Genomic DNA, 22106 nt, shown 5'->3' on the forward strand with positions numbered 1-22106 from the left:
TTGGATGTAATAGTAAACTTAGTTTTTCCAAATAAAGAAATGAAGTTGTAACTAAGTGAAAAATGGTGGGTGGTTTCAACAGAATGATCTTTTTACTTAGTGTGAATGTAAAGTTGTCTCTTTGGCCAAAGCAATATTTTGATTGATATCAAGTCAACATTTTAGTTTTCAACCAAATTGAAAATATAACTTGATAAAGACTAAAAACATTAGTTGTAACAAAGCATCTTTATCTTCATCAGCTCCGTCTTCTTCAGAAAGACACTAAATAATAAAATAAACAACTGAAGTAATAATGTTTTTTTTTGTGAAAAACTGATTTTTTATTTTTATTTCTTTGTTGTAGAAAGATAAAACATAAAATAAATAGTTTGGTTGGTTTAAAATCCTGTGTTTTGTGAATGTGGTTTGGTGGTTTAGGTGGCCCTCCAGCTGACTCATTATCAGGACTGTGCGGAGCAGATCCAGTATTTGTGTCCTGACGTTGACGTTTCGTGTAACGTCATCAAGCTGAACAACGAACTGCTGCAGCACCTGGTGAGTCTCTGCGCTCTGATTGGTCACCTGGACGTCACAGGTCAGGATTGATTGGTTGATTTTTTGTGAACATTTTCTGAAATGTGTTTCCAGAACGGGTCGTCCCGGAAATCTCCACAGTGTCCCAGCGCCTCCTCCTCCTCCTCCTCCTCCTCCTCTTCCTCCTCTTCCTCCTCTACTCCGAGAGACTTGAACCAGATCCGTGCGTCCCTCCAGTGTGTTCACTGCTGGAGCCAGCAGGTAGCAGCGCTTTTGTAAAATACCTCAATAGTCCTAAAATGTTTTTATATTCATTTTATATATAATCACAGACGGATTTCTTTTATTTTTAATCCAGTAAAACTTTTCAGACATTATTATTTTTTTTATTTATTATCACTTCAGTTTACATTTATAATAATAATATTAATAATATTGATAATAATGTTGTTTTTAAACATGTATATATTTCATATTTTTGAATAAAGTCTTATAAACAGAAGTCTCTTTGAAGCCACAGTGTGTTTATTCTATTTTATATTTGTACCTCATTTATTTCCTCATGAGATGAAAGTTATTGACAAACAATCAAACAGCTTTAATAACTAAACTAAAATATGTCTGATGAATAAAGCAGCTGTGCAATATTCCTCTGATTTCATGTTTTTATGGACCATCTTGCATCCTTAATGTTTCTGTTGATTTCATATTTCAGCCCTCTTTGTCAACATCTTTTTTTACTAAACCTTACTAACGTCACAATGCTTTGAATTGTGGGTAATTCCCTCAGTCAAATTCTGCAGAAAGGTAAACTTTAAAACTTTACTGCAAAGAGATTTTAAACTATCAGACATGGATTCAAACCTTTAAAGGACAAAAACATGGATTAAGTACAGATTAATAAATTAATGAATAGGGGAAAAATCTAATAATTGTATTACCAATTTGTGTATATTTACATATGTATGTATGTTAATCATTATTATATTTATTTTGTATCTATTTACACATTTAAATAAATACATAAATGTATTTACGTATGTATAAATATATAAATAAACAAATAAATAAATGTGTAGGTAAATACAGGAACTGATACAGAAATACATAAACAAAAGACAAATAAATAATTAAATACATTAATGAATAAATAAACACAGAACAGTTGGTAATTAAATTACTTAAAGAGGAACTACACACCAGAGTTTTGGCTGAAGTGCCTTCAAACTGTAATTCATAGCCCTAATGCTAATGTTTAGCGCTAATGCTAATCTTTTGCCCTAATGCTAATCTTTAGCCCTGATGCTAATCTTTAACGCTAATGCTAATTGCATGCTGGCTATCGTCATGGTTATTTTGAGATAAGTGCTGTGAAGGATCTGACGTAGTCATGGTGACTTGGATGATTTTTGGATGTTTTGAAGCCTCGAGTTCTTTGTTTTGGTCGTCGCCATCTTGTTTTTTGCAACCAGTGAACAGGAAGTGACCATATGTGGACTGAGGAGGAGTGACGTAGAGACGTCGTATACGTCTCTGGTGTCGACCTGTCAATCACTGTGTAGCCCCGCCCCTAAAGCATCCCCTGCTTTATGGTCTGTGTGACTCTAAATGGACCATCATTCACTAAATGAACATCATGCTGTATTGAAGAAGACTTGAAACTAGAGATTGAGACCATAAACTCATGTTTACAATGTTTACTGAGGTAATAAATCAAGAGAGAAGTAGAGTCATTTTCTCATATACTTCTATACAACCAGAGGAGTCGCCCCCTGGTGGACACTAGAGAGAATGCAGCTTTAACACTTGAAGCTTTGAAGAACTTTATAGAACCAGTTAAAGTTTCTTCAGTTTCACTTTTAAAAAAGAAAACCAAACTTAATAATTTATCATATTTTCTGAAATAATTACTTCAGTTTCTTCAGCAGCTACAGATTTTATTACATTATTGATCTTTAACATTTAAGGTGAAGCCTGTTGGTGTGTTCAGTCATAGTCCTGGTTGTCATGGTGATAAGCCAGGTGGGCGGGGCCTAGGTTCTGCTGGTAGTCGTGGTGATGTGCCGGGTGGTGGGCGTCATCTACGTAACCATCGTCGGGATCCACGTAGGCGTAGTTCTGCTCTCCGTAGTCCGGGTCGCCTTCAGGGTCGCTCAGACGGTCGGTCGTTTTGACGCCGGCTCTCCGGCCGAGCGCTCGGTACAAAGACACGGTGAAGACGAACTGGACCACCTGGAGACGGAGGAACGTGTCCATGTGATCCAAATAAATACAGATATGCAGGTTTAAAAACCACTGAAATGACACAACTGGTTGTTTTCTTATTAACATTAATACATTAGAATAATTATCCATATCCCTCTTGATATTATTTATTATATACAATATTCTGTTTGACAGAACAGGAAGAGGTCTGTTCTACTTCCAGACAGGTTCTGGTTCTGGTTCTGGTTCTGGTTCTGGTTTTATTACCTGGATCAACATGAGAGCGACGTCCATGCTGACGACTGTCAGAATGTTTTCCTGCAGCCAATCAGTGACCTTCTGTTTGCAGCCCTGCAACATAAAAACATAAAGTAATAAGATAGCGACATAATATAATATATAACATTTAAAAAACATTTAAATTTAACAATTTAACACAACAAAGGTTACAGGTATTTCAAATACAATTATTATTATTATTAATATTGTTATTTTTATTATTATTTTCATTATTATTATTATTATTTTATATATATTATCTAGCTGAATGTTTCCTCACCAGGAAGAAGTTAAAAAGAGAACTTAATTTATTTAGTTGAAGACTGAGCGGTGAAGTAACGAGAAATCAGATCTTCTAACTAAATTAAATGTCAATCAATCAACCAATCAACCAATCAATCAACCAATCAACCAATCAATCAATCAACCAATCAATCAATCAATCAACCAATAAATCAATCAACCAATCAATCAACCAATCAGTCAACCAATCTTCTGCACTTTTACTTTATTAATATCTTTCTTCGTGAAATAGTTAAAGGCAGTTTCGTCTCAATGTTTCAGGTTTAATTTAAATGTCCTGACATCATGCTACCGTAGCATGTATGTGTGTGAGTGTGTGTGTGTGTGTGTGTGTGTGTGTGAGTGTGTGTGTGTGTGTGTGTGTGTGTGTGTGTGTGTGTGTGTGTGTGTGTGTGTGTTGTGATGACCCTCCTCCCTACACTAGGTGTCCCTGTTGTGTTGTATTACCTGTTAAAGGTGCTGATTGGAGGCTCATCAGCTGGATGAGCCTCACCTGAGCTTTAAATACGTCTTCTCTGAGCTCCTGTCAGCCTGCAGCACTACACACACACATACATGCACCTCAGGACTGACAACTGATACGAACCTTTTGTGTTGTTTGAATTATGTTTGTGTGAAAATAAACTGCTTTTCTCGGCAGCCAGCTTGTTGGCTGTGACATGTTTGTGCTCGGCCGTTGCTGGTTGACTCGGTGTCGGCATTGAAGTCAGAGAGCATCTGTAGCAGCTGTAGTACGGTGGACTGTACACCTTGTTATGAATCGGTTGAGCAATCTGGTTGATAAGGAGACATTTGAGTCTGGTAGGTAGGCTGGTTTGCTGATTTGCTTTGTGGGTAAATGAAGGAATCTGGCTGGTTTAACAAGGTGCTGGTCTGTTCTGTGTTTTTTGCAGAGCTGTTGTGCTGGATGGTCCTCTTTACATGGTGAGTAAATTGCTGTTGTTCTGTCCCTGTTAGGTCTTAGGCCACGTCCACACTACTCCGTTTCATGTTTTGCTACGTTCACACTGAGCGTCACTACGCCGGCGTTTTCAAAGCAGCGAAAACGGAGGAGTTATAAAACGCTCCCGAGGATACGTTTGAAAACTCCGGAGTTGCGTCTTCGCGTGGACGGTCGTAGACGCATACGTTTAGAAACGATGACGCCCACACCCGTTCACTACTAGATCGGTTCTGAGCAGTCGTGACGTGTCCTTCCCTGATTGGTCTCACGTCTACCACGTGACCCGTACCCGGAAGCTCACAAACAACAACATTGGTTACCGATCGGCTACCAGGTTAATTCAACATGGACGCCTGAGTACAGCTGCTGCTGACCTCGATGTCTTTACTAGCAGCTGTTGTCCAGTGAAAGTCTGCTTCATTACGGAGGAAGCAGCTGTTAATGGAGCGATCAGTGAGCGGCGTGTCCAGCGGCGTTATCAGACCTACGGAGCGGACTCTGAAGTCACGGTTAGCGGCTTTAGGGAGGCTGATGGACACACAACGGAGGACTTTCCTGTTCTGATTCATGCTTATTTTGTTCTGCACAACTATTGTGAAGTCTGCAGATAAAATGTAAAGGAACAAAACATGAAATGCTCTCCAGCAGGACAGAGAAGACTCCAGCAGAGCTACGAGTGAGAACAACAATGAAACTGAGGAAACGAGTGAGAGACGTGTGTTGATCACATTTATGGATCATAATCTAGTGAACTTCATGTGTACGTGTTGATTCTAAAGTACATTTGATGTGAGAGAGAGAGAGACCTGCAGCGCTGTAACTAAGTCTGAAAAATACAACTTTCCACGAAATGTGTCTGTTTGAGTTCATAGAGGAAGATCTTAAGTATCAAACACGACCTTTCATTATTAAAGAATACTTTATTACTACTATTTAACGAAGCAACCAATCTACTTCCTGTTTACACCGACACCCACCGCATGCCCAGTGTACCTGAAGAGACACGTGATGTTCGTTTCCAGGCGTGTTAGTCTGGACGGAGATCATTTAGAAAACGATGCTGAAACGCCGTGTGGACGGAGCAGTGTGGACGGAGTAGTGTGGACGGAGCAGTGTGGACGGAGTAGTGTGGACGGAGCAGTGTGGACGGAGCAGTGTGGACGGAGCAGTGTGGACGTAGTAGTGTGGACGTAGTAGTGTGGACGTAGTAGTGTGGACGGAGCAGTGTGGACGGAGCAGTGTGGACGGAGCAGTGTGGACGTAGTAGTGTGGACGTAGCAGTGTGGACGGAGCAGTGTGGACGGAGCAGTGTGGACGGAGCAGTGTGGACGGAGCAGTGTGGACGTAGTAGTGTGGACGGAGCAGTGTGGACGTAGCAGTGTGGACGGAGCAGTGTGGACGGAGCAGTGTGGACGTAGTAGTGTGGACGGAGTAGTGTGGACGTAGTAGTGTGGACGTAGCAGTGTGGACGGAGCAGTGTGGACGGAGCAGTGTGGACGTAGCGGTGTGGACGTAGCAGTGTGGACGGAGCAGTGTGGACGGAGCAGTGTGGACGGAGTAGTGTGGACGTAGCGGTGTGGACGGAGTAGTGTGGACGGAGCAGTGTGGACGGAGTAGTGTGGACGGAGCAGTGTGGACGGAGAAGTGTGGACGGAGCAGTGTGGACGTAGCAGTGTGGACGGAGCAGTGTGGACGGAGCAGTGTGGACGTAGCAGTGTGGACGGAGAAGTGTGGACGGAGCAGTGTGGACTGGACTTGGACGGGGGAAGGGGGGTCCTGTTTAAGTGAGTACGGTCTGAAGCTGTAGCCTACAAGTATTGCACAGTAAAAAGTATGGACTTTGTAGTTTGCCAATATTGGCGTTCCCCTTATGGGAACCCTGTTTTTATGGTGGGGGGGTGTGACGTCTCCGAGCTGGGATGTGACGGTGTGTACCTGGTCATGTGACCCGTTGCCCCTCCCGTACTGCGGAGCGGTGAAGTCCGGCAGCTCGGAGCACCAGGACGAGTGGACGGCAGGACGACGGGACCTGAAACAGGAACACGGAAGTACGTCCGGATTGGTCAGGTTCAGACTCTGGATGTAGGAGTTCTTCAGCCAATCAGAAGGACCCGTCCTGCCACAGCAGTCCTCCTGTGGACGGTAGATCGTATCGTTACGTTTGTGAGTCTGTTAGCGTGGGACAGAAGCAGAACCCTGTGTGGACAGACGGACAGACGGATCACTCACGTAGCTCTGTATTTTGTCCATCAGGGTGTCCGAACTGTTGTGTCCTCCGTACTCAAAGATGATCCGGTCCACGGTTTCATCCAGACTCCGTTCAATCTGATCAGGTCAAACACATGAAACATGTATTTATTAGTTAATAATAATAATATTGTCTTCTTGTCCTGGTAGTTAAGAGTCAAGAACGTAAACATGCAACAGTATTTAGTTTCAGGTGAATATACACGAATAAAAACATAATTAGAAGTATTTATATTCCGTTTCTGCAGATAAATCCGCCGACACACTGGCCCTTTAAGAAAAGATGCATACAAACTCAATCCAAAGATGTGAACCAGAAGACATCCTCCTGTTCTTTAAGTGAAGTCACAGCTTCATGTGTTAAAGCTGCATTCTCTCTAATGACCACCAGGGGGCGACTCCTCTGGTTGTATAGAAGTCTATGAGAAAATGACTCTACTTCTCTCTTGATTTATTACCTCAGTAAACATTGTAAACATGAGTTTATGGTCTCAATCTCTAGTTTCAAGTCTTCTTCAATACAGCATGATGTTCATTTAGTAAATGATGGTCCATTTAGAGTCAAACAGACCATAAAGCAGGGGATGCTTTAGGGGCGGGGATACACAGTGATTGACAGGTCTCTACGTCACTCCTCCTCAGTCCAGATAAACCAAATAATGCTACTGGAGCAGCTACAATGTTAGCATAGCACTAATCGAGACAAATTCCATTCAGAAAACAAGCGTTTTAAGCAACAAAATAAAATCCCTTGTCTCACCTTGTCTCTGTTTATGAGCAGCAGCAGTGTGACGAACAGCTGACCCAGGACCAGCACGATGAGGAAGCCCAGGTACTGAGGAGGACCAGGTGAGTCAGTACACCTTTACTACGAGGGACCGATCACAGCACAGAGGTTACATTGGTGGTTACAGGTTGGAGACTCACCACCAGCAGCAGGACTCTGACGTCTTTGACGGCTCCGACGATACCGACCACACTGACCCCCAACACCGCCAGACCAATCAGCATCAGCCCCGCCCCCACGACACGCAGCTCGTCTATGCGTGCACACACACACACACACACACACACACACACACACACACACACACACACACACACACACACACACACACACACACACACGTTTTTTAAAATTAGACTGGGCCTTAGTTTCAAAACCTACAAAACTCTGTTACTTTTAGTCAACTGTTTGAATTAGCATATAGCTGTCTGTGCTAAGCTAACCAGTTCAATGCTAATGTTTAGTGTTAAACTGTATATAATAAGTGGACGTAGTCATGGTGACGTCTCTTGTTGGTTTGTGGATGTTTTGAAGACTTGAGTTCCGAGATTTCGCCGTCGCCATCTTGTTTTTTTATCAACCAGTGAACAGGAAGTGACCATATCTGGACTGAGGAGGAGTGACGTAGAGACGCCGTATACGTCTCTGGTAGAGACACACGCACATACGCACGTTATCAGCCGTTGGGAGGTGGCTATGAAGCCAGGCTAACAGTTTCCCTCTGCTTCCAGTCTTTGTGCTAAGCTAAGCTATCCTAGTCCTGGAGCTATCGTTACATGTGTTACTGTACCTGAGGCGTGGATGGTCAGGAGGCTTCCTCCGTCAAACAGGATCCAGAGTCCGACACCGCACACACTGAGACCCATAGCCTACAGACGGAGGTCAATGGTCAGGAAAACGGGCACGGCTAACTGCTTCCTTAGCCTTGGGCTAACTGCTTCCTTAACATGGGGCTAACAGCTTCCTTAGCCTGGGGCTAACTGCTTCCTTAACCTGGGGCTAACTGCTTCCTTAGCCTGGGGCTAACTGCTTCCTTAGCCTGGGGCTAACTGCTTCCTTAACCTGGGGCTAACTGCTTCCTTAACCTTGGGCTAACTGCTTCCTTAGCCTGGGGCTAACTGCTTCCTTAACCTGGGGCTAACTGCTTCCTTAGCCTGGGGCTAACTGCTTCCTTAGCCTGGGGCTAACTGCTTCCTTAACCTGGGGCTAACTGCTTCCTTAACCTTGGGCTAACAGCTTCCTTAGCCTGGGGCTAACTGCTTCCTTAACCTGGGGCTAACTGCTTCCTTAGCCTGGGGCTAACTGCTTCCTTAGCCTGGGGCTAACTGCTTCCTTAACCTGGGGCTAACTGCTTCCTTAGCCTTGGGCTAACTGCTTCCTTAGCCTGGGGCTAACTGCTTCCTTAACCTGGGGCTAACTGCTTCCTTAACCTGGGGCTAATATCTTCCTTAGCCACGAGCTAACTGCTTCCTTAGCCTGGAGCTAACTGCTTCCTTAGCCTGGAGCTAACTGCTTCCTTAGCCACAGGCTAACTGCAGTGTGAGAAGCACTGAAGGATAAATGATCCCAGATCAGCTCTTAACTCGTGACAGACATTTATTTTATTAAGTTATAGATCAGCTGGTCTGTTTTTATCATTAAATTGTGTATAAATAATGTTGTGATTTATAATAACAATAATAACGATGATGATGATAGTTATTATTATTATTATAATTAGCGTTAATATAATTATTGTTATTATTACATATGTTATCGAACTGAATGTTTCCTCACCAGGAAGATGAAGTTAAAAACTTCAAAGAAGAAGTTCAGCAGCTGAATCTTCACGTCCAGCTTCATCGTTCTTCTCTCAGGAACCACCAGAAGGTTCTGTTCTCTTCTGTTCTCCAGCTGAATGTTTCTTTGAGGCTCAGCTGCAGCGACACCTGAGATCAGAGTCCACTTCCTCATTGTCTCTAAACATTAGACCGATCCCACATTCTCCATGGAAACACAGACACACACACACACACACACACACACACACACACACACACACACAGGTAAATATTTCCCTTCATCCTTCTTTGTTGACTCAATGTAGTGGAGAAACTGCATTTCCCACAATGCCTTTCAGCAGCTGAAACCAGCTGGGAACAAACAGGAAGGAGGAAACAGACTGAGAACCCGTGTGTCCCCTGCAGGGTCCTCAGACCTCAGTGTGAGACCCTCTGAGGCCGTTAAAGGGGAACACAAACAGGCTCCCCGTGACCTCCGACCTCTGAGTTAAAGAGAGAGACGGAGACTTCACAGAGGTCAAAGGTCGCCGCTCGGCCTCGTTCCCACGTTCATCAACAGCTTTTACTGCTCGGCAGGCGGCCAATCGGCTCCGTCCGTCCGGTCCGGTTACCACAGCAACAGCAGTGGTAGTTAGGGGTTCAGCGTCTTGCTCAGGGACACTTCGGCACACGGCCAACGATCGATCCACCGACCTTGCGGTTACCGGACAACCCTCTTAACCCAGGGGGCGTCTGTGACCGTCGCCATCTTGGTTTTCTTTGCAACCAGTGAACAGGAAGTGACCATATGTAGACTGAGGAGGAGTGACGTAGAGACGCCGTATACGTCTCTGGTGTCAACCTGTCAATCACTGTGTAGCCCCGCCCCTAAAGCATCCCCTGCTTTATGGTCTGTGTGACTCTAAATGGACCATCATTTACTAAATGAACATCATGCTGTATTGAAGAAGACTTGAAACTAGAGATTGAGACCATAAACTCATGTTTACAATGTTTACTGAGGTAATAAATCAAGAGAGAAGTAGAGTCATTTTCTCATAGACTTCTATACAACCAGAGGAGTCGCCCCCTGGTGGACACTAGAGAAAATGCACACATATATTAAATTATTATATTATTATATACTGTATATATTATTATTATATAATAACATACATTATGTTGTAATATATAATATATGTTAGAGATACACACACACACTGATGTATCCAGTAAGTTTCCCCGCAGGAAGAATTCCTGACAGGCAGGTTAATCCATCAACCCCCCCCCCCCCCCCCCCCCCTGTGGCATGCTGGGAGTTTTCACTGGGAACACTGGGGATGTAAATCTCTGTTAATGTGCATCTGAGAGTTTAAACCTTCAGTCTGACTTCTTTTCTAAACCTGCTCGATGTCTGTGACCACTGAAGACAGATTCAAAAACATTCAACTTTATTCATCTCAACAAGACGACAACGGAGCCGCAGCTAACAGCTAACAGCTAACAGCTAACAGCTAACAGCTAACAGTGTTTACCTGATCTCACTGCATCAACATGCACACTCACATGCACTTACATGCATTAACATGCACTAAAACTAAAACGTTTCATTCAGTCTATTGATCATTTTTACATCTATCAAAAGAGTCAGAGCGCCACCTTCAGGACAGACTGGACATAAAACTAGAAACATTTTAATAACATAACATGTCGTTATTGATTTACCTTTCAATCCATTTTAAATTAACCCCTTCACATTTTCTCCTCTTCTTGATCTACAAAGTACAGACGGTTCTGCTGGACCTGGTGGTTCTGGTGGTTCTGATGGTCCTGCTGGTCCTGCTGGTTCTGGTGGTCCTGCTGGTTCTGGTGGTCCTGCTGGTTCTGGTGGTTCTGGTGGTCCTGCTGGTTCTGGTGGTCCTGGTGGACATGTTGAAGATGCTCAACATGTAATTGTAACGTCTCGGGTTCGAGTCTTGCCAATAAAAAGGTAAAACCTCTCTGTGGGAGGATCCTGGTCCCATTTCTGCTTTAACTGCTGATGTTCTCTTCCCGACACACACACACACACACACACACACACACACACACACACACACACACACACACACACACACACACACACACACACACACACTGCATGTCAGGATTTGTCCTGTACAAGTTTCACTTTCTTCTCGACTGCACTGGGAAAAAAAACATGACTGAATTTTTAACCCTTTAAAGTACTAGAGGCTCCAGAGAACCTTTAGGAGGTTCTAATGGTCCATTAGAGGGTTCTCCAGGTCACCAGGGTCCTTTAAGTGTTCTACTGTTGGTAGAACAGGGACGTTAAACACAAAGTGACTTTGGATAACTGGAAATATCATAGTGTTTACTGACTGTTGATTATATTTGTATGTATATGTGTATATGTATATAACATTTATATATATATATATATATATACACACATATAGACATATACAACACACACACATACATATATATATATATATATGTGTGTGTGTGTGTGTGTGTGTGTGTGTGTGTGTTAGTCACCCTGTGTGTTAAAGGGTTAACTGAGAGACAGAAGAGGACACACCCACTGCTGCCTGTCTCTCTCTCAGTCAGGTTGCGTCTGTCCTCCAGGATGAACGTGTTGCTGTCTCTCTCTCTCTGGCTCACTCTGATGATGTCGTCCTGCTGTGGTGAGTGAACTGCGACCTCTGACCTCCAGAGATTCGGACCTGCTGACGAACATCATTTATAAATGATAAGACATGTTCAGTGGAGGAATGTTTTGTGTGGTCATTGAGGAGGCTCTAAAGCTGTTTCAGGGGTTCTAGTGGTCATTGAGGAGGTTCTAGAGGTGTTTCAGGGGTTCAGGTGGTCACTGAGGAGGTTCTAAAGGTATTTCAGGGGTTCATGTGGTCATCGAATAGGTTCTAAAGGTGTTTCAGGGGTTCTATTGGTCACTGACGAGGTTCTACAGGTGTTTTAGGGGGTCTAGTGGTCACTGAGGAGGTTCTAAAGGTATTTCAGGGGTTCATGTGGTCATCGAATAGGTTCTAAAGGTGTTTCAGGGGTTCTATTGGTCACTGACGAGGTTCTACAGGTGTTTCAGGGGGTCTTGTGGTCATTGAGGAGGTTCTAAAGGTGTTTCAGGGGGTTCTAATATTCACTGAGGAGGTTCTAAAGGTGTTTCGGGGAGTCTCATGGTCATTGAGGAGGTTGCAAAGGTGTTTCAGTGGGTCTAGTGGTCATTGAGGAGGTTCCAAAGGGGTTTCAGGGGTTCAAGTGGTTATTGAGGAGGTTCTAAAGGTGTTACAGGGGGTCTCATGGTCATTGAGGAGGTTCTAAAGGTGTTTCAGTGGGTCTAGTGGTCATTGAGGAGGTTCTAAAGGTGTTTCAGTGGGTCTAGTGGCCATTGAGGAGGTTCTAAAGGTGTTTCAGTGGGTCTAGTGGTCCTTTAGGAGGTTCTAAAGGTGTTTCAGTGGGTCTAGTGGTCCTTTAGGAGGTTTTAAAGGTGTTTCAGTGGGTTCTTGTGGTTACTGATCAGGTTTTAGAGGTGTTTAAGTTGGTTCTAATGGTCATTGAGGAGGTTCTAGAAGTGTTTTAGGCTCTTCTGATCATCCAAAAGGATTTAAAGACCTCTCAAAGGGTTCTAGAGATCTCTATATATTTGAGTCAGGACACGTCTCCGGAGTTTGTTTGAATCTGAAGGATTGTTGGTAGAACGAGTCGGCTGGTTATCGTACGGTTGGTAGTTCGATCTCCATCTCTTCTTGTCTTCATGTTGAAGGTGTAGAAGAACATTTAATATCTTCACATTGTATAAACTGTATTCTTTTATGTTGCCTGTGTGTTCATTGTCTGACAATGAACACACATATTGTGTGCAGATAGTTTCCAGGTCCCTTGGCCCAACCCCCGCCTTCTGTTTCATTTCCTGTTCCCCTGTGTGATCCCGACCAGAACTCTCTCTGGTCAGACATGGTTCTACTGCTTTGTGGAGGTTCTGTCTCCACTGCGCAGTAAATAACACTTATCTGAGCCACAGAATTGGACCGGAAAGAAACTTTTCTTCAACAAAGGTCATGAAGTTTGTGACGTTAACGTCGACATCATTTCACTTTGTTTCCTTTAGCTCTGTCTCAAGTGATTCTATTGGTCATTGAGGAGGTTCTGAAGGTGATGAAGTTGATTCTACTGGTCAACTTCATCACCTCTAGAACCTCCTCAATGACCAATAGAATCCCTTTAGAACCTCCTCAACACTGAAATACATTTGTATTCTTATGATCATTTCATATTTCAGATGAGATCAAAGGACTGGGTTTCACTTCATCGATATGAAATCAGTCACAGTTTCGAGGACTTTCTTTGTTCTTCAGAAGCAGAAGTGAAGCAGTTTGTGGTCTCGTCCGTCTGCTTCTTCTTCTCACGTGAAATAAAACAAGAGGAACAGAGACAAACATCACGAGTTCATTCTGATCTTCATGCAACTAACGGTGAACACATGAAGGCAACAATTCACACGGAATATGTTCAAGGTTCATCAACTGAAAGTCAAGATAAAACGTTTGAACTCAACTGGGAAAAATACATTTATTCAAAGTGTATTTCTTTTAATCATAAATATCATCATCATCTCATCCTTTGTTTATTTTCCTCTGAAACACAAATGGATCAATATTATCAAATGACTGTAATATTTCCTCATACCTGGTCTAAAGGAAGCTTAGCACAAAGGACCCAGGGGGAGACTGTTAGCCTAGCTTAGCACAAAGACCGGACCCAGGGGGAGACTGTTAGCCTAGCTTAGCACAAAGACCGGACGCAGGGGGAGACTTAGCCTAGCTTAGCACAAAGACTGGACACAGGGGGAGACTGTTAGCCTAGCTTAGCACAAAGACTGGACCCAGGGGGAGACTGTTAGCCTAGCTTAGCACAAAGGACCCAGGGGAGACTGTTAGCCTAGCTTAGCACAAAGACCGGACGCAGGGGGAATGAATATCTTTTTGTTGTCGGTCATCAGATAGAAATCTGTAACTGAACTCGTCTTTGTTTCGCCTCCAGAGATTCTTTCAGTGTTGAATCATGAAACTTTATCGGCTGAATAACATCAGACAGGAAGCACAGAGCTCTTCTTCTAATTCTTCTTCTTCTTCTTCTTCACACTCCATCACCAAACAAATGAAAACATGAAACAAGAGTCTTCATGTTCCTCTCTGAGCTCATCCAACATTAGAAATGATCCAACTTCTCTTTGTCTCTTTGTCTCTTTGTCTCTTTGTCTTTAATGAACATGTTTAGATGTTCTGTCCTTAGAGACTCGATGTGTTGTGTTAACCTCACGATGTGAAACGAGATATTTCATTAAAGTGAAGTGTGTTTTCAGATGGTGCTCAGCGGCCCTGAGTTCAGGCTGCAGGCGAGTCCTGACACGTCCGCCTGTGAGTCATGATTCAGGTGTTCAGGAAGCTAATGTGCACTAAAGGACACGCTCACATGCACTCACATCCATTAACGTGCACTAAAAGACACGCTCACATGCACTCACGTGCACTAAACCCTTAACTAACCCTTAAAACGTCCTGAAGTTTCCTGAACACAACGTCGTATCAGCTTCAAACAGGAAGAAGATCACATGACCAACGAGTCCCTCAGGTCCACTGATGGTCTGTGTGTGTGTGTGTGTGTGTGTGTGTCAGTAATCATGACCATGTGGCAAAACATTCAATAAAGTTTTGTAAAAAGTTGAGCAGTATTTTCTGCTTCCTGCTCAAACAGAATTTTCTTGTCTGAAATTAACAATATAAAAATATTACAAACACACGAAAATGTACTGAAGTACAAGTACAGTACTGAAGTATAAATACTTAGTTACTTAGTTGTTGCAGGTCTGAAAAAATTCACCAAATTCACCAAAACACCCAAAAAAGAAAGAAACAAAACTTCCAGATTAGTAAATGGAGTTTGGTATGTGTCTTTGTTTAGGTTAGCCTAGCTTAGCACAAAGACAGGAAGTAAAGGGGGAGGCGTCTCACTCTCTTCTTCTTGTGCTGTATTTCCCTCCTCAGGAGACGCAGGAGGTCGTGAAGAAGAGACGACCACCTCCGACTACTACGACGACTACCCGTCAGCGACGCCGGACTACGACTACACCGCCACCTTCGACTACTACTACGGTGAGGCAGTACTGAGGCAGCAGTACTCACAGTACTCACAGTACTCACAGTACTCGTGGTACTAACAGCAGTACTTGTGTTGCAGTGACCGGACCGTATCCCTCTGAAGTCCACAACCAGGTGAGACAGATACAGGTGTTAGTTTACAACATGACTCACCTGGAAAGAACATAAAGAAAGAGTCAAATAAACATGATTACTTATAGAACGAAATATATGTTATAAATATAAAGAGTGAAGAAGAGACGACCACCTCCGACTTCCACGACAACGACTACCCGTCAAAGACGCCGGACGACTACGGTGAGGCAGTACTGAGGCAGCAGTACTCACAGTACTCACAGTACTCACAGTACTCACAGTACTCGTGGTACTAACAGCAGTACTAACAGCAGTACTTGTGTTGCAGGGACCGGACCGTATCCCACTGAAGTCCACAACCAGGTGAGACAGATACAGTGTTAGTTTACAACATGACTCACCTGGAAAGAACATAAAGAAAGAGTCAAATAAACATGATTACTGTTATATTAATAATAATATATAATGTTATAAATATAAAGAATGTGAAGCAATAACCTAAAACACAAATATATTATATATACATGTATAATACAAAAATAATATAAGTGTATTATAGCTTATATAAATATATATAGTATGCATATGAAAATATGAAATAATAACCTATAACACAAATATATTATATATAAATGTGTTATATAAATATAATTTAAGTGTATCAAAATGATATAATATATAGCATAAATATAAAAATATGAAATAGTTATGTACAACATAAAGATATTACATATAAATATATGATATAAATTAATATATAAACAGTGTAACAATATAAGTACATTATAACTTGAATTAATATATATTATAGATTACAAATAATATGAAATATTAACTTATAACATATATTGTATATGCATGTTTAATGTAAATAATATAAATACAACTTCAAATGTTAAATGCATAGTATATAAGTATGAGTACTGTTCATAGTATATCTGGTGTAATGTTACTGAAGCTCATCCTCAGTCATCCGCTCCTCTGATTGGTCCGCTCGGTCACGGCACTTAACAAAATAAAGCGACTACTGTTCGGGTCCAGAGACGCCCGAGGGGGACAGGAAGTCCATCCCAAAATAACACTGACGAGTCTCTGTATCACGGACTCGAACGCAGCTTTGTCTCCGCGTGTGATGTCATAACTGTGACCCCCCCCCCCCCCCCCCCCATCAGGCCTCTGGGATTGGTCGGGTGAGTCCGCTGCTCCTGCTGGGATTGGCTGTCCACCAGATCTGGAACTGGTGAAGGGGCGGAGCCAAAGACCAGGTGAGAGACATACGTCTATATATAGATATAAATATCTATATCTATATGTATATATATATATATATCTATATATATATATAGATATATATATATATATATATATATATATATATATAGATATATATATATATATATATATATCTATATATATATATATATCTATATATATATATAGATATATATATATATATATATATATATATATATCTATATATATATATATATATATATATATATATATAGATGTAGAGAGAGATATATATGTATGAATTTAAAGGACTGGATCTTTGGATCAGACCAGAATTTCTTGATGTTTTCAACACAAAATTGTGACTAAATGATGACTTAATACGATGATTTTAATAAATTCAGTTCAAACGGAAGTTGACCTCTGATGCTACTCTGACATCACTTCCTGTCTGACTCTCTGCTGTTCTATCAAAACAAAAGACCGACTGTCCCAAAATAATCAGAAAAGAAAAACAAGGTTTCTGTTTGAATCTGAAGTTAAAGTTTAAATATGAAACATGATCACTGACCTCCTCCTGTCTCCTACACATGTCTCCTCCTCCTGTCTCCTCCTCCTGTCTCCTCCTCCTGTCTCCTACACATGTCTCCTCCTCCTGTCTCCTCCTCCTGTCTCCTCCTCCTGTCTCCTACACATGTCTCCTCCTCCTGTCTCCTCCTCCTGTCTCCTCCACATGTCTCCTACAGATGTCTCCTCCTCCTGTCTCCTCCTCTTGTCTCCTCCACTTGTCTCCTCGTCCTGTCTCCTCGTCCTGTCTCCTCCACATGTCTCCTCCTCCTGTCTCCTCCACATGTCTCCTACAGATGTCTCCTCCTCCTGTCTCCTCCTCTTGTCTCCTCCACTTGTCTCCTCGTCCTGTCTCCTCCACATGTCTCCTCCTCCTGTCTCCTACACATGTCTCCTCCTCCTGTCTCCTACATGTCTCCTACACTTGTCTCCTCCTCTTGTCTCCTCCACTTGTCTCCTCGTCCTGTCTCCTCCTCCTGTCTCCTCCTCTTGTCTCCTCCACTTGTCTCCTCATCCTGTCTCCTCCACTTGTCTCCTCCTCCTGTCTCCCACACTTGTTTCCTCCTCCTGTCTCCTCCACTTGTCTCCTCCACTTGTCTCCTCCTCCTGTCTCCCACACTTGTTTCCTCCTCCTGTCTCCTCCACTTGTCTCCTCCACTTGTCTCCTCCTCCTGTCTCCCACACTTGTTTCCTCCTCCTGTCTCCTCCACTTCTCCCCTCCTCCTGTCTCCTCCTCCTGTCTCCCACACTTGTTTCCTCCTCCTGTCTCCTCCACTTCTCCCCTCCTCCTGTCTCCTCCTCCTGTCTCCTCTTGCAGGCCTCTGACCTCTGACCTCACATCAGCTGCTGATCAATAACCAATCACAGGCTGAGGATCATCAATAACCTGCTGACATCACTTCCTGTCTGATCAGAAACCTTCGAAGCGTGTGATTGGTCGACTGAATAAATGATGTCACACTGTCGGTCTGCTGATGATGTTATTGATCGATGACTCGTGTTGTAATCAATAATCATAATAAATCCTTATTGATCACTTCATCTGTTGGTTTATTGAACAGAGACACATTATTATTATTATCATATATATTACATCATATATTATTTATTAATACGCTGGACGAGTTATTTAAATCTACTCATACGGTAAAGAACACAATATAAACCCTAAATATGAGATGTTACCGACACCAGTAGCAGTCACAGGTGATGACATCAGTGATGACATCATCTCGTAATATTTTGTTATTGTAATTATTATTATTATTATGAGACTGTAGCAGCTGATCATCGACCTGAACACATAAAAGAGAGGACATGAGACAGATCACATGATCACAAACAGGCCACGCCCCCTCAGGTGTGATCACCTGACCTTAAGGAGAGGCTTCATATGTTTCCTTCCTCCCTTTGTTCTCCCTCATCATCATCATCATCATGTGAGTTCATGTTCACTTTATTCACTTGATGATGATTCATGTGGATGCGTTTCATCAGTTCAATATTAATCATATTTAATGATGCTTGTTTTCCAGGAGACTCCAGGAACCGGTTCAAGGAGTCCAGGTGGTCCCTGATCCATGAGGATCCATGAGGGTCCATGAGGGTCCATGTGACCTCTGGCGCCCCCTGCAGGGCAGACTGTTTGACTCTACTGCTGCTGGGTCCTCATGAATGAATCCTTCATGTTTGTTATTGTCTCTGCATGTATTGGGTTGTTCTCTAGTGTTTATTGTTATTATTGATATTATTTGATAGATCACAGGCGCGTCCAGTCTGCAGGTTCAGCTTCTACTTTTATAATAAAATCATTTGAATAAAAGAAATCTAGTTTCATCTGAACTCAAATCAAACTAAAGATTCTTCACACTGAACATGTAAACATGGTCTGATTATTAATCATAATTACTATTAATACGTTTTAATAAGTATTATTATTATAATTGATATTCTTAATAAAAGTGTATTATTATGAAGTCATTCATTATAAATGATTACGCTGTTATTATTATACTCTGTTCACATGGTGGAACGTAGTATTCTGTTAAAGCAGGAAGTTCACATGTATGAAGTTACAGTACTTTAAGTACATGTGTACACGATGTACTGCTCATTACTACAAACAGCTGGTAGTTTAACCGTATCAACAAGTATTCATACTTTTAAATAAAAACACTGTTACAAGTAAAAGTACTACAGAAGTATTATCAGAGAAGTGTATTTAAAGTACCAAGTAAAAGTATTCATTATTCAGAATAATGTATTGTATATAGTTCATGTATATATAAATATGATATATTTGGTATTGATCAGGATCAGTGTTGGAGAGAAAACCTGACGTAAACAACGGTGACTCAGCAAATAACATCTTTTATTAAAATATAACGTTTTTAAATTGTGGGAACAAAAGTGGAGCCTCAGTAACAAAAGAAGGAGAAGTTCCAACACTCAGAGAGGTCCGTGAAGTACACACGGCCAAACCAGGTAAAAACACCTGGAACTCACCTGAGACACAAACTAAAGTTCTGTCAAATCAAACCATCAATCAGTCCAAAGTGGACCTCTGACTCAGTCCCAGTCCAGAACCAGACTCCTCCCCCTCAGTCCCAGTCCAGAACTAGACCCCTCCCCCTCAGTCCCAGTGCGTCTGTCCCGCCATGGACATGTACTCGTCCAGCTGTGCGTCCAGTCGGCTCCTGGACGTGGACATGTACTCGTCCAGCTGTTTGTCCAGTCGGTTCCTGGACGTGGACATGTACTCGTCCAGCTGTGCGTCCAGCTGCTGCTTCGTCGGCACATGGTCTTTGCTCAGGCCCCGCCTCCTGGAGGCAGTGGCCCCGCCCCTCTGCAGGTGTGTTCGTCCTGTAAAAAGATGAATGAATGAATACGATTTTCAGGATTGTTCTGAAGGCGTTTCCATGATGTGTGTTCGTTATTCAAACAGCTCCACAGTTCAGGTGTGTGTAATACTTAGTAATGGAACACCTGTGCTACAGGTGAGTGTGTTCATGGCTCAGTGTGACTTTGTGTTGATCCACTGACCCGTCTGCTTCTGGATGTTTCTGGTCCTCAGGAGGCGACGCTGACCGAGTCGACTGTGAAGGTTACCTCGTCCTGCACAGGAAGCACATAGCTGCTGGTACAGGTGTAGCACAGCTGCTACTACAGGTGAAGCACGGCTGCTACAGGTGAAGCACAGCTGCTACAGGTGAAGCACAGCTGCTACAGGTGAAGAGGTGAACAGAGAAACCACCACCAGGTACTCACGTCTGCAGGTGAAGCTGGTTCTCCACCTGTACTTGCTCATGAAGCTCCAGAAGCCTGGAGGTCTGGAGGTCGAGAGGAGACGAGTCTCCTGCTGCCCGCCGAGTCGAGTCCAGACGCTCCTCCTCCTGAAGCGCTGCGTCACCGCCACAGACGGGTATCGGGTCTGAATCAGGACCGGGATCAGATAGTTAACCAGGTAGGTAGCACGTACACCTGGTGAAACCCCCCTCTGACATCACCACTCATTGGTCTACAGCTCTGTGACTCACCTGCAGGTGGAGCGGTGAGGACCTCTCTCTCTCCATCAGCAGGACCACCTGTGGGGGGCCACACCTCGTACTCTGCTGCGTCCCGATTCTGGTCTGGATCAGCTGGTCCACCAGCACCTGAGAGAAGCTACAGGCAGACAGACAGGCAGGGGTTAAAAGGATTAAATGCAGTAATACTGGACTTTATATGAACGTATTCCTTTAGAGATGAAGTGTGTGTCTCACCGCTCATTGAGGGACACTGCTGAGGTGCTTCTCAGGTAAAAACCTCCTGGTTGTGATGGATCCATCTGACTGTCTGTCTGACTCATTCTGCTCACAGCCACTGAACTCTGACGGGTGAAGAAACACAGCTGAGCCGAATCTGGTTCACCTGCGGGCTGATTAACAAGACGAACGCCCCTTTAATCACCGAGAGACGAACACGACGGCTCACACACACACAACCAGCAGCAGCGAGGTGAACTGTTAAATGAGCTGCAAGCACGCCACACGTCCCTCACTGCGGCAGCATTGTTTTTATAAAGTTAGTTTTTGTTAATAATAACTAATGCTTTCGGGTTTAAACAACAGCCGACAACATGTCTCTGACATTTGTTCTTTGCTCAGTAACTGTGAAACTTTACTTTTTTGTTAAAGGGGATTCGCAGCCATTTCCTCTGTGTGTAGAAAAGCGGCCATTTGTTCAGTTTTTAAGCTAACAAGCGTTAGCTTAAAATACTTGGACTTTGTCTCCGGGAATGTGACGATGTATTTTTAGTTTCAAGTTAGATACGTTTATAACTGTTGACGAAGGGAAGTTGTGAAAATGAAGTTGAAGCTAAAGCTAGTTAGCTTTACTTTGACGCTAAAGCTAGCTAAAACAAGTTAGCTTTACTTCACACATCACTTAATGTTTCCCAAAATGAGCTTTAATTATTTCACAAAGAGTAGCGAGGATTAACCGGATGTTTAAGCGCTAACAACGCTAACTAACTTAGCAACATCTCCGGTAAATTCAAGAGTGCCGTTAGCTTAGCTTGGCTAAGCAAAGCTAGTTAACTAGCTCACGTGTCGCTGTTTCTCCTCGCGCTGCTCCGACTTCATCATTTCAGACTGAGTGGAAACAAATCTATAAATAGAACCTTTTTGAATTCTGTGTTCGATCCCAAACTGACCAACCGTCACTAACGGTCACATTTAGCTTTAGCTTCATGTAGCTTCACTGTCTCTGTCTTTAATAAAGTTATTCTCATTTTATACCTTCACTAACTAGAGATGCGACTGGAAATATATATATATATATATATATATATATAATGTGATGTTATTAGTGTTTAAGTACTCTATTACTCAGTGTTTACATACTCTATTACTCAGTGTTTAAGTACTCTATTACTCAGTGTTTACATACTCTATTACTCAGTGTTTAAGTACTCTATTACTCAGTGTTTACATACTCTATTACTCAGTGTTTAAGTACTCTATTACTCAGTG

General features: G+C 42.7%; 2 protein-coding genes across 3 annotated transcripts; one reads left to right on the forward strand and one right to left on the reverse strand.

The window, feature by feature from the left end:
- Positions 1-2200: 2200 nt before the first annotated feature.
- On the reverse strand, positions 2201-9254 carry LOC306700267 (tetraspanin-19). The gene is made up of 8 exons (XM_079165234.1): positions 9057-9254; positions 8071-8149; positions 7421-7533; positions 7254-7328; positions 6476-6571; positions 6182-6379; positions 2989-3072; positions 2201-2748 (listed from the first exon to the last, which is right to left on the reverse strand). Exons 1-8 carry the CDS (start codon positions 9231-9233, stop codon positions 2503-2505), a joined length of 1068 nt encoding a protein of 355 aa, XP_079021360.1. The 5' UTR covers positions 9234-9254; the 3' UTR covers positions 2201-2502.
- Positions 9255-11658: 2404 nt separating this feature from the next.
- Positions 11659-17643, forward strand: LOC306700263 (uncharacterized protein). Of its 2 annotated transcripts, none has more exons than XM_079165229.1 (7): positions 11659-11730; positions 15106-15213; positions 15299-15333; positions 15447-15516; positions 15623-15657; positions 16467-16559; positions 17274-17643. In XM_079165229.1, the coding sequence occupies exons 1-6, from the start codon at positions 11673-11675 to the stop codon at positions 16536-16538; spliced, it is 378 nt and encodes a 125-aa protein (XP_079021355.1). In that variant the 5' UTR covers positions 11659-11672; the 3' UTR covers positions 16539-16559; positions 17274-17643. The 2 variants fall into 2 exon arrangements, with proteins under 2 accessions (XP_079021355.1, XP_079021356.1); XM_079165230.1 differs by lacking the exon at positions 17274-17643 and adding an exon at positions 17118-17266.
- Positions 17644-22106: the final 4463 nt, after the last annotated feature.

Source organism: Pholis gunnellus, assembly GCF_910591455.1.
Source record: "Pholis gunnellus genome assembly, chromosome: 8".
Taxonomy (NCBI): Eukaryota; Metazoa; Chordata; class Actinopteri; order Perciformes; family Pholidae; genus Pholis; species Pholis gunnellus.

Coding starts and splice junctions, on each gene's coding strand:
- LOC306700263 (XM_079165229.1), top strand. CDS start 11,673: ATGAACGTGTTGCTGTCTCTCTCTCTCTGGCTCACTCTGATGATGTCG. Junction 15,214..15,298: donor CACCTTCGACTACTACTACG/GTGAGGCAGTAC, acceptor CTTGTGTTGCAG/TGACCGGACCGTATCCCTCT. Junction 15,658..16,466: donor CCACTGAAGTCCACAACCAG/GTGAGACAGATA, acceptor CCCCCCCATCAG/GCCTCTGGGATTGGTCGGGT.
- LOC306700267 (XM_079165234.1), bottom strand. CDS start 9,233: ATGAGGAAGTGGACTCTGATCTCAGGTGTCGCTGCAGCTGAGCCTCAA. Junction 7,329..7,420: donor TCAGAGTCCTGCTGCTGGTG/GTGAGTCTCCAA, acceptor GGTCCTCCTCAG/TACCTGGGCTTCCTCATCGT. Junction 6,572..7,253: donor TGCTCATAAACAGAGACAAG/GTGAGACAAGGG, acceptor TGACCTGATCAG/ATTGAACGGAGTCTGGATGA.